This window comes from Parasteatoda tepidariorum, chromosome 2 (genome assembly GCF_043381705.1).
Source record: "Parasteatoda tepidariorum isolate YZ-2023 chromosome 2, CAS_Ptep_4.0, whole genome shotgun sequence".
Classification (NCBI taxonomy): domain Eukaryota; kingdom Metazoa; phylum Arthropoda; class Arachnida; order Araneae; family Theridiidae; genus Parasteatoda; species Parasteatoda tepidariorum.
Window position 1 is genome coordinate 23,129,126 of NC_092205.1, and position 12,221 is coordinate 23,141,346.

The 12,221-nt window shown below is 31.9% G+C and overlaps 1 protein-coding gene across 2 annotated transcripts in view; it reads right to left on the minus strand.

Moving 5' to 3' along the window:
- Positions 1-12,221, minus strand: part of LOC107445100 (lithocholate 6-beta-hydroxylase) — a 40,300-nt gene that overhangs the window by 9,564 nt on the left and 18,515 nt on the right. Inside the window, exons 7-12 of one of the 2 annotated variants that reach the window (XM_043048741.2) lie at positions 10,902-11,047; positions 8,779-8,894; positions 6,867-7,017; positions 5,956-6,119; positions 4,077-4,165; positions 1,515-1,658 (exon numbers count right to left, since the gene is read on the minus strand). In XM_043048741.2, the coding sequence (XP_042904675.1) occupies positions 1,515-1,658; positions 4,077-4,165; positions 5,956-6,119; positions 6,867-7,017; positions 8,779-8,894; positions 10,902-11,047 (810 nt within the window). The remainder of the gene's footprint in view (positions 1-1,514; positions 1,659-4,076; positions 4,166-5,955; positions 6,120-6,866; positions 7,018-8,778; positions 8,895-10,901; positions 11,048-12,221) is intronic. The other variant, XM_043048742.2, reaches the window with a different exon arrangement.

The window sequence follows — 12,221 nt, forward strand, 5'->3', positions numbered from 1 at the left end:
TTTGATGATCGAGTTAAATATGTATTTTTCTTCCCGGTGAAAAAAATCATTCACCAATACTTTCGTCGAAACATTATTTTATTCGCTAAATTTACGATTTTAATACATTTGGTGAGGTGGCAAATGCTTAGCGCGGGTCCTATTAATCTGATACTCCTGATTGATTTTCAAACGAAGACAAAAAGATTTCGTCATTATTTAATGTCGTCGCTTTAAAAAGAACTACATTTTTTTCTTTAAAAAGTTCTTCTTATTATTTTTTTAAATATTGCTAAATGGTGTCGTTTCAGATTGAGAAACCAACTAAAATAAAAGCTCATTTTCATTAAAACTGAAATTCATTTTAACAAAATTCTAATTAAACCCGTGTTCCTCTATGGCAGCAACTGCTGACTTTTAAATAAAACCGAGGAAAATTAACTACTCGCTAATACTCTAATATTTGAAAGAAAAATACTCAGAGCCATCTTCGGAACTGCTAAAGAAAACACAGTGTTATCCAGATTCAGAATAATTATGAATTACGAAGAAAACTTAAGCAACCAAACATAATTCCGGTTAATAAATCCTATAAAATAAGATGGCTGGGTCACATCTATAGAGGGGATGATGGTGACACAGTTGAGAGGCTGAACTTTTGGAAACTTTATTGGCAACCTAAGACCACTAGATGGATTGATTCTGTGAGATCTTAAAACCTTGGAAATCAATAAACGTAGTGTCTGATCAAGCCAGGAGGAGACGACTAATTGGGAAAACCTATGCCCTCTACTAGATTGTCATGCTGATGGACGAAAAATTACAATTTTAAAATATTTTTATAAAATTCTTTTAAACTATTATTTTTAATAAACAATTTTAATTATTTTAATCATTATTTTGAATTAATTTTTTTAAATTAAGTAATTATTTTTAATTTCTATTTTGATGTATTTTAGTTATTATCTCGAATTATTGTTTTTAAAAGTAATAATTATTATATTTTAATAACTATCTTAAAAGTTTTAATCATTTTAAAAACCTTGGGAATCGAAAAAATGTAGTATCTGATCAAGCCAGAAAATTGGGAAAACTATGGGCTGTACTAGACTGTCATGCTGATGGAAAAAAAATTTCAAATATTTTTATAAAATTCTTTTAATCTATTATTTTCAATCATCAATTTTATGTATTTTAATCATTATTTTGAAATATTTTTCTTAAATTAAATCATTATTTTTAATTTTTATTTTAATATATTTTAGTTATTGTCTCGAATTATTGTTTTTAAAAAAATAATTTTCATTTTTTAATAACTATCTTAAAATTTTTAATCATTTTAAATAGAACTTACTAATGAGAAAAAATTTACTAAATAAAACAACACTGGCTGAAAAATTCACTAAATAAAGCAACAAAAGGAGGAAATGATATTAAAAACGATATAAAGAAATTAACAGAAAATATCTTTATAAAATAATTTAAAAAGTTTAGAAACTGCAAGTAAAATAAATTAAAGGTATTAAAATTGTTACCTATCTGGATCGAATTTCTCGGGATTTGGATAATATTTTGGATCCCGGTGGAGAACAAATATAGGAATGCCAACAATCATGTCTTTTTCCAAAATAATACCAGTGTCACCCAGTTTATATTCTGATGCAACCTTTCTTTCAGTTCTAGGGAAAGAAAAAAAAGCTATTTAATTTTCGTCTATAAGCTAATACAATACATGCTATACCAATCAATAATATCATCCAATTCACGTTGATTAGGGATCCGGTCTCCGGTGCGGGGTTCGATCCTCGACTCCGTTAAGACCCACCGAGTGCATACTATATATGCCCTCGTAAAATATGTTTAATCGAAAGTAATTTAGTCTGTCGTTAAGCAGTACCATGTGTAAATTCAAGGATGAGCTCTCGTTTTAAACAATAACAAAATTTTATTTTGGTACATTAGGCTTACATCTGCCTTCATCGAATTCTTAAATCAATCTGAGTTATATTTTCATTATAAGGTGCCATCCAGTGGCTCTGAATTACATTTTCATTATAAGATGCCATCTAGTGTCTGATAATTTTAGCAGATTCTACACCAAGGGCTCAGGAATCTGGAGAAAATTTCCTTTCCATTCAGATTTATGTTTAAATTGAGGAAACGGCCTCATGAATGAGTAGTGCAGCCATCTATCAGTGGGATCTGAGCTAAGGTTTACTTTCACCTTTGCGGTGCTCTCTTGCCAAACGAAAGGGTCACCTTTCTGACTTAAGTCACAAAAGGGCAATGGCTGAAGCTTGTCTTGAAAACAACAGGTTGGTTGCAGAAGAGGAAGTTGCCCAAATCGTATCACTTCTGATTTCTAAAAAATTATTGAGTAGAGAACGCTTTAGCGAATAAATTAGATATCTCTTATGGCGTGGAGATCCATGCAGAAAAATCATGTACTATTTTAACAAACATCACATATAAAATCACACTAAAACTCTGTTACCCATAACATCATGTTACATTAAGATTTTGTAAGATTATAATGCTGTCACTATACTTGTAACATTTCAAAAATTTAATATCGCAATGCTGCTAAAAAATCTTATTCTATTAAAAATCTTATGTTATTAAAAAATTATTTTGGATTATTCATAGTACACTTATTCACTTAATTATAAATGCTCAATACCTTTGAGGTAGATACGAATTAGGCAACTTGTAAGCGGTTTCTTTAATCATACCACTTTTAGATCTTGTGAAAACAATTTCTAGTTCATACTGCACAACCAAACAATAAAAATATTTTTAGAAGCTGAATAACTGCATTTAATTAGAAAGATATTTTAATTGTAATTGTCAGTGATTTGCAATTGATGAAAATTAAAATGCGAAAAGTGATAAGATTTAGGCTACTTTCTTATGTTTGTAACGTTTTTGTTTTCTGAAAAAATGACAAATATTCAAAGGGTACCGCAATTAAAGCAAAAATGGAATTAAAATAACCAATTTAATGTCTCGTGTGGATTGATAGGAAATTATTCTTTGCTTTACTGCTCCATTATTATGTTAAGGTTTTTTTTATGAATATGCATAAAACATTTTTTCTTTTTTATGCATCCGATTTCAGCAAAAAGACTTTTCAAGTAAAACTATATACATCTTTACAAAATGTTGAAATACTAAATACTTTTTCATGTAAAGAACACGCTTTGGAATTACAAAGAATTTGAAGGGTGAAATTAAGCCCACATAAATTTTTTATGTTTAAGGCCGACGGTAGGGTATAACCTGGTCACTAATGGGAATAATTGAATGGACGATTGGACCCCTTAGGAAAATATGCCATAGGTTTGCCATAAAAAATTTATAAAACTCCTATATAAATATTATATAATTCTTATTCCTATGGTGTTTTGCCAATGGTAAAATTTTGCCATAAACGTATGGCAAATGTTTTATATATTTTTTTTATTTAGTAAAATTTGTACCATATGCGTATGGTAATTTTTGTCATAGGTATAAGAGAAAAGTGTATGATAACATTTTACCATGGGTAAAACCACATTGGGATATCCTATAGTATTTTTTAATATATCAAATCTTGTCATAAAATAATAGTGTGCTGTAGCCTTTAAATAAATTTTTCCATAGGCAATAGCAACATTTCTTCACATCCGAATGGAAATTTATCATACAAATTTATGCACAGACAATAATAAACAAGAGTGATTGAATTACAGAAAACTTTCAGGGCTCATTGTTTTCCACATAAATTTTTCACGTTTAACGCTACACTAATGGGACTTCTTTTACCTATAACCTGCCTGAGAATAAATAAATGGAAAAAATTATAATAAATCAATTAATATTATCTTTTTTTTTTCAATCATTAAATTTTCCCAGTATTATCTGAGCTATCTTAGCACTAAATAATTTAACAAGGATATAAAAAATATCGAATTATAGAGCAAATATGGAGCAATTTTTTTAAAAAAAAAACTTAAATAAAAACTACACAAAACTAAAAATCTAATCATCTGCTGTACTAATCGTCTACTAAGAGAGCTACAAGCCTAGCATACGACAAGAAGAACGAATTTACTTACCTCACTGCTGGAGGATAGAGTCTTAAAGTCTCTGAAATGATGTTATCCAAATATTTCATGTTGTGTAAAGCTTCGTATGTCAATTCACCCTATATGTAAATAAAATATGCAGGTTTAAAGAATTAATATCATTTAAATAAAATAGCAGGTTTAAAAACCGCTATGTTTTTAATTGTATTAGGTTTTAAAATAATTTTAAACCACCACGAAAGAATGACTTAGACTACTATGTCTTGTACATTAAAGAAAATGCATTTGTCATTAAAAAGAAAAAGAATACGTTAATATATAGCATCAGGTAAAGAAAAAAAAATGAATTTTAGTTCTGCTTTTTTTTTCTTTTTTTTTTTTTTTGTCCAAAATATTTTTCGACTTTTTTGAACGTAAAAAATTTAACTTAACTTGATTTTATACCAAAAAAAAACTTTCATTAATTACCGGATAGCCTGATGTACAAGTCTACTTTACAAATCCCCAAAATTACAAATCAGAAAAATTTCGGACATTCGTTGATCCTGAAATATCGCTACATATAATAAACAATGAGATATATATGAATAACTCTGTATCAATTTATCCCTTTCAAAAACTATTTTTAATGTGTATCTTATCATATTTTCTTTACATGTGAAGGTCTTTTTTTAGAAAAAATATTTGAAATTCTGTTCAGAAAAAAATTAATCCGAAAGTTAAGTTTTTCAAAAAATATTAAACAATAAAAACTTTAAAAAAAAATACTATAAAGCTACATATCGACTACTATACAATAATATACGATCGACTACTATACGATCAAATACTATAAAGCTACATATTTAAAGATTCTAGAACATTATATTGTGTGTCAGATTCAATAATATTAGCAGTATCGTCATACGGAACCAATCTTTGCAATGGATTTTAATTCATTCACATGTGCTGAGTCCCACAAAGAAAAACATCTTCACCTCATCCAAAGAATTCGAAATTTCCCAGTTTTTATTAAAAGATTTTATTCAGTTATTTGAATGAACATTTTGCCACGCGTTTCGTATCATTTGGCTCAAGACGTCGATATTTTATTTTATAACCAGAGTTGAGTAGCCAATCCAATTTTAAGTTTGCGACTGTCAATGTTCAACTTTGAATCCAACTAAGTAAACAAAGGAGCTCCTGGGTTAAGCATTGGGACAAACAAGCCATCATGGAGGACTTCTAGAGGGACTAACCCGTATTTGCGTTACATGGGGAGGAAAACCACAAATACCTACTAAGGTTAGTTCGATGACAAAGGGATTCTAACCAGTAATCCATCTAACATTGAGTCGTTAACTCAGAATTGAGTCTGATATTCAATATCTTTTATAAAATAAAATGAAATAACAATCAGCGGCTTTGAGGGGAACTCCTCCAGACTGAAAGTCTGGGGCTGTCTGCTGCTACGGTAACAAGCGAGAACACATTTCTAATGGGGGTGAAATGGAGGAAAGAAGGTGTCGATTGGTTTACTTACGACGACCTACGCTAAGATTAAGACAAAACTATTCACCGCACACTCCTATTCGAAGTGACCTTTCCTCGTAACCATAGAACTCGCCACGAAGCGAGACGGGGGTCTGAAGGAGTTCTCCTGAAAGCCGGTACTTGAAGTTGAGTCAAATTTAGATTTTTTTTAAATTGGAACAGCAAATTCCCTCTATAAATTCTGCAACCGGTATTATGCTTAGATTAGATACAAAAATTAACCCTCTGGTGGTTGCTAAAAAAGTTAATCTACATTGATCTCTGCAGAGCGAAATCTATTTTCTTATGTTATTACACAAAAAAAGGCGGATACGGGAAAAAAAGTTCATCCATAATTATTTATACTATTACCAGAGGTGTTAAAATACGTTCTTACATTCGTCTCCTTTAAGCATTGTGTAATTTCTTGATAAGCTTTCTCTTGAATGTCCCCATTCAGAGCCAGGCAGTACATGACGTAAGTTAATAATGTTGCTGTGGTTTCATAGCCAGCCAAAAAGAAAATGACACACTGGGCCACCAACTCATCCATCGAGAGGTCTGAAATAAGAATAAAAGTGAATATCTTGAATAAATTGAAAGATCATTTATAGTGAAACAGCAAATGGTTGAAGATCTTTAAGGAATTGAAGATTTACTTTTCTATCACAAAATTTGAAGTACAATTGAGGAAAAATAATTGAAGATCTTGAATGAATTGAAGATCATCTATTATAAAAATTAAAATGCAATAAAAGCAAAACCTCATTGAAGATCTTCAATTACAAAATTTTAAATAGAATTAAGCAAAAATAACTGAAGATATTGGGTAAACTGAAGATCATCTTTCGTGAATTGTAATACAATTAAAATTAAGGAACATAAAATCTTGATGAAGTAATATTATTTTTTAAAGTATTTTCGAATAAAAAAACTAATGAAAGAAGTCAATTAAGGACTTTAAATAAAGATTTTATCGAAGAGTTGGCCGAAGCTATTATAGGAACCAGCTGAGCAAACTGTTCGTTAAAATCATTATTTATTTATTTATTGTTTGATTTATTTATTGATATTACTTCATATTCATGATTTCTTCTTGATACTCATATAATTTAAATCTGCATTTTTTACGTAAGGAAATTGCAGATACGGTATAAATCGATTATTCTATCTTAAAAGCTTATTAGCTCTTCAACATAGAGCATTTTAAATTCCCATCTTATTAAAAAGAAGGAAAAAAAGCACCAATTATTTATAAAAATTGTCTCACTCGCGATCCAAACAAAGAATGATGAAAATGACTCTTACTTTTATTTTCCGATGTATTAAAAATGGTTTGGTTGACGAAATCTTGTCCATACTTTGCAGCAATTTCATCATCATCTACATCATCTTTTTTCTCACTCTTATTAGTCTCTTCAGCCGTGTCCATCAATAGTTGAAGAAAATCATTTCTGGTCTACATATATGGAGATGATAAAAATAACATAGAGTGATGTTTCAAGGCAACAATTTGATAAATTGTAAACGACAAAAAAAAACTGATTGTACTGAAATGATTAATATAGTGTGCGATTTCCCGAATTGCTATGACTTTCGCCCACTTATTCTGCATGGATGCGATGAGACTTTGGGGAATACTGCTCCATTCTTGACAAAGTGCGATCTCCAAGTCTTGGTCTTGCAGCAACAAGAGGCCTTGCAGCAACACGTTGTCCGAGTACATCCCACGCAAGCTGGATCAGCATCAAGAAAGTTCTCCACAAGACAGGCTGTATGACGTCTGACATTATCCTTTATTTAACGAAAGTAATCACCGATGGCTGCAGCATAAGATACGACATGCGGTCTCAGGATCTCGTCTGCATTCCTTTGAGCCGTCAAATTGCATTTCTGAATGAAATGTAGGTCTGTACGTCCAACTATGCTGATTCCAGCTCATACAAACAAACCACCTTGTCTGTAATGTGATCCTTCCTGAACGAATATATTTTAATTTATAACCGTCTTTGAACAGCCAATTCAATTTTTGGGTTTACTACTACTAATGTTCAACAACGTATGCTTCTAATTTTGAACCCAATCCTGAAGACAACTGAATTCCTGGATCAAGTATTGGGGAAAACTTGTTTTGATGGAACTAACCCGCATTTGCGTAGCATGGAGAGGAAGACCACGAGAACCTCCCAAGGTTACTCTGACGGCAAGGGATCTCTAACCCATGATTCCTACCACTGAGAATATTTCGCATCAGCCCTGTAGTTGGTGCAAACCGGATGCGTAATTTTATCGATCAGTCATCGCTGATCGGTTCACCTAATTATCTTCGGGCGGCACAGTTTCTGACTGTCAAAGAAATGCATACTATTGGCTGACCATCCTCATGCAGCCTATTTCGATTTGTTTGGATTGAAACCCTTTCTGTCGTTGCTAAAAGAAACTATCTTTGAATCAGCGTGGTTCTGTGTCGACGAGCTATTAACTGGAGACATCGGTCATTATTTGCTGTGGTAGGACGTGGACGACCTAGTCCTGGACAATGTTAAACATGCCCTTTCCTTCAGATTCGATCTCAGTTTTTCAATGACACCACTTCTTGCAACTTCGACTTCGTCCGCTACATTTCTTTGTGTTCATCCGGATTACAGGCTCAGGACAATACGTCTAGCCATGAATTCGGGTAGATCACGTTATCGTGTCATTTGTAAGTAAATTTTTCTCAAAACAAAAGTCGAAAGGTCTTATTTTACTACACAGGGAACAAAAGACAGCAGCTTTTGCAAAATCAAGATTTCTTTTCTTTTGTTCTTTTCTGCTATACTTAAGATTATGGATATTTTGCTTCGGCTTGATTATCAGAAAGAATCCTTGCATAATTTTGATGAATCCACGTGTTCCCCTAATTTTTGAGCAACGTATTTATGAATTTTAAAGTGTATTCAATTCTAATTTCATCCATAGTGTGTTCACAACCCTGAAGAAATTCCCAACGCCTCTTAAATAACCAAAACCTTGCTAGTGAGCCCTTAAAGTCTTCACCACCCACTGGAGAGAGCGATAGCGCTCGCTTCGGTAACATATGCTCTAGCTAGTCTGAAAGTGGACAAAATTTTGATTGTAAGATTCTATTTGCACCAACTCGAAAGTGAGTTACATAATAAAGTAAGTACATAAATAAGCGGAAAAAATAAGAGAAATATATACAATAAAATGAGCCTACTTGTTTTGTCCTTTTTCTTTCAGCTATAATCTGCGCAGTCACTTCGCTGAAAAAGTTTGTGGAGGCTGGGTTGGTAACTGCTATCTTAAAGAAGTTCACTAATTTGGGTGAGAGCACTAAAATAAATAAAAACACTTTATCAAACAATATCTTAACACTTTATCATACAACATATTAACATTCATATCAACACTTTACAGGATAAGTCAAAACAAATCATAGGTTCTTTTATCATTCACGTTTTCTGTGGAAAAAAATGCGCCGAAAGAACAGCGCCACTTCAATGAGTGACCAACCCACAGTGGGTTGGTCGCTGATCTACCGCACTCTTACATTGGCCACCACGATAACCAATTATCAACCGATACGATTTTCTTTCGGTGAAGATTCGTAAAAGATCACGTGTATGTGTCTCCAGGTCCAACTGATTTGATAGTTCGTATTACAGTTGCTATCCAGAATAATTGATGGCAGCTAGACACCTGATGTATGCCACATAAGAGTCACGAGTTCGTGCCTGGAAGCCCTCAAAATAACCGCAGTCGGGTATACGTTAAATTTGTCGCAGATGAAAATCCCATTGTTGGCTGTGGTGCGAAAGTTAAGAGAAGGTGGTAACCAGCTCAGGCGTTGTTCACGTCCTCTGACCGGGCTCTTAATGACTTGGCATTCTTGCCTGTTAAAAGATCAAGCCCTAAAAATGGGGCTAGGTACTTGGCAATGGTTGGGTGATGCGCATGCCGTATAAGAAAAGAAACGCGTATCGAACATTTGACAGGAATACATTCAAAACTTGCTTTTTGCAAGAGTAAGCATTTTATGCATAAAGCATTTATGAAGTTGATACATTCATTTTGACTTACCCTGTCCTGTACAGTGCACAAAATAAAAAAACAAGCCACCATCAATAACTTTTGATCTAATGATCGGATCTTCACGTTCTGGAACTCAATCTTAATGATTCAAAGAGGTGATCTCAAATATGCTAATTAATTATGGAGACGATATTTTAAATTACGAAATCAGACTCAAAAACGTGCTTTTTCTGAATAAACTTGCCTTTTTTTACTCGACGGATTCGGATTTCCGATGCCCGAAACATAGGGGAAAGCCGTTATTTGGTAAATATGAGCCCAATAGTTTAGCCAGGAAAGCGGTCCAAAGTTTGAATCCCTTAACGTTAATTTTACTAATAATGCATATTTTGCCATATCTCGATAGCTTTTTTAAGCGAATTGAAAAATTATTGTACACAATTATAAAATTCATTTATCCAAAGATAATTCCATGCATAAAATAACTTTTAATAAATATTTATCATATTTAATAATAGTCGAAAAAATTTTGATTTATAAAGTATACAATTGTTTACATCAATTTAATACAATATTTTAATTAACATAATTTTACGCTACAAAATACAAACTTTTCGTGAAATCGGTCGAATGAGTCGTCCTGAGAAGTTTAATTTGAAAGAAGTGGTATTTTGAAAATTGAATTTCTCAAGTGTATGCAAATACAATTCGACAGATTTTGTTTATATTTTGTTGTTTGCCATGCAAAATTAAATTGCTTAAAATGATGTAAAAAACTGTATACCTTACAATTCAAAATTTTTTTCGACTAATATTAAATAAAATATAAAAAAATAATAAACATTTACTAAAATTTCTCTTTTGCATGGAATTATCCTTGGATAAATGAATTTTATAATTGTGTGCAAATATTTTTCATTTCACTTAAAAAGTAACCGAGATATGGCAAAAAACGCAAAAAGTAAAATTAACATTAAAGGGACCAAAGTTTGGACAGCACTCCTGGTCAAACTATTCGAACCATAATTCCCATATGGTGACTGCCCCCTTTGTTTCGAGGGGTCAGGAATCCGAATCCGTCAAGGACAAAAAAGTATGTTTTATCAGAGAAAGTAAGTTATTGTGTCGGATTTCGTAACTTAAAATATCGTCTGCACTAATTAATAACCATATTTAGGGTCACCTCCTTAAACCATTAATATTGAGTCTGAAGATCCGATCATTAGATCAAAAGTTATTGATGGTGGTCCGTTTTTTATTCTGCGCACTGTACTTTCGGTTAAAAAATCATTGTAAATGAATACTTACGAAAAAGAAGCATTCTCCAACTGATCTTAGTACCAAAACCTTCTCTTGCATATCGAACAAATGTATTTTCTGGATCGTTGTGAGAATCTAATTTGGTCGAAAAGGCAGAACTAGCAATCACGTCCATAGTGAACGCTCCAAACAATCTATGAAATATCACGTCAACGTATAAAAGTGAACTGATTTAAAACTTATAACTTATTTAGCTGAATTAAATAAAAATTAACTTACTAAAACATTTTTCAAAGGTGTGATAAAAATAGATATGAAATAGATATTAAAATAAAATATAGAGGAAATCGATTATCTAAAGCAGTTGTTCTCAAATTGTTGTTCAGTGGAAGGGTTACAGTGGATCTGAGAGTTCGAATTTTTTTCACCATTTATTATTATTGAAACATGTACAGTACAGAACCCGTTATCCGGAAATCAGAAAACCGGAAAACCAAAAAACCGGAACGAAATTCGATAAATATTCCCGTTATTTTTGAAGAAAAAAAATTTTTTTCCTCATAAGATTTTGGGATTTTTCTTTCTTTTTTGAAAGATGTTTANAACTTAGTCAAACATTTTTCAAAGGAATGATATAAAATAAATAGATATGAAATAGATATTAAAATAAAATATAGAGGAAATCGATTATCTAAAACAGTTGTTCTCAAATTGTTGTTCAGTGGAAGGGTTACAGTCGTTCTGAGAGTTCGAATTTTTTTCACCATTGATATTTATTGAAACATGTATTTAAATTTATAGCTAATCCATCATTCACTTAATATTTCCGTTATTTTTATGACATCATTTAATTGAAATGCTTATGAAGAAAGAAATTTCAAGAAATAAGTCCCGCGATAAGGATTTGAAATTATTAGCCAGTAAATTAGCCAATAATCAAAAGTATTCGTTTTCAAAAAACTTGGCCAAATGCAAGTCATAAGAATTTTTAATGATAAATTTTTTCCCCATAGAAAACTATTTATATAGTTTGTTTCAGGCTTATATTATTTGGACCCAATTCTAATTGGTTATGCGGCGCACCTATCGAAAATTACTGGAATAGAATAAAAATTACTGATTTGTCTAGAAAAATTCATTTTGACGTAATTTTGAGGATCGAGTTATACATATAATTTTCTTTTCAATGGAAATAATCAGTCACAAAAACGCAATTTTTTTCGCCAAATTTACGATTTTATTGCATTTGGCGCAGGGCTAAAGAGAATAGAAGGGCTAGTTCACTTCGCTCTTAGAGCTGAAGCTACGATTTCCCTCCTCATGACGTCACTGTGTCCACAGATCTCGGTATCATCCAAGTGGTTTATG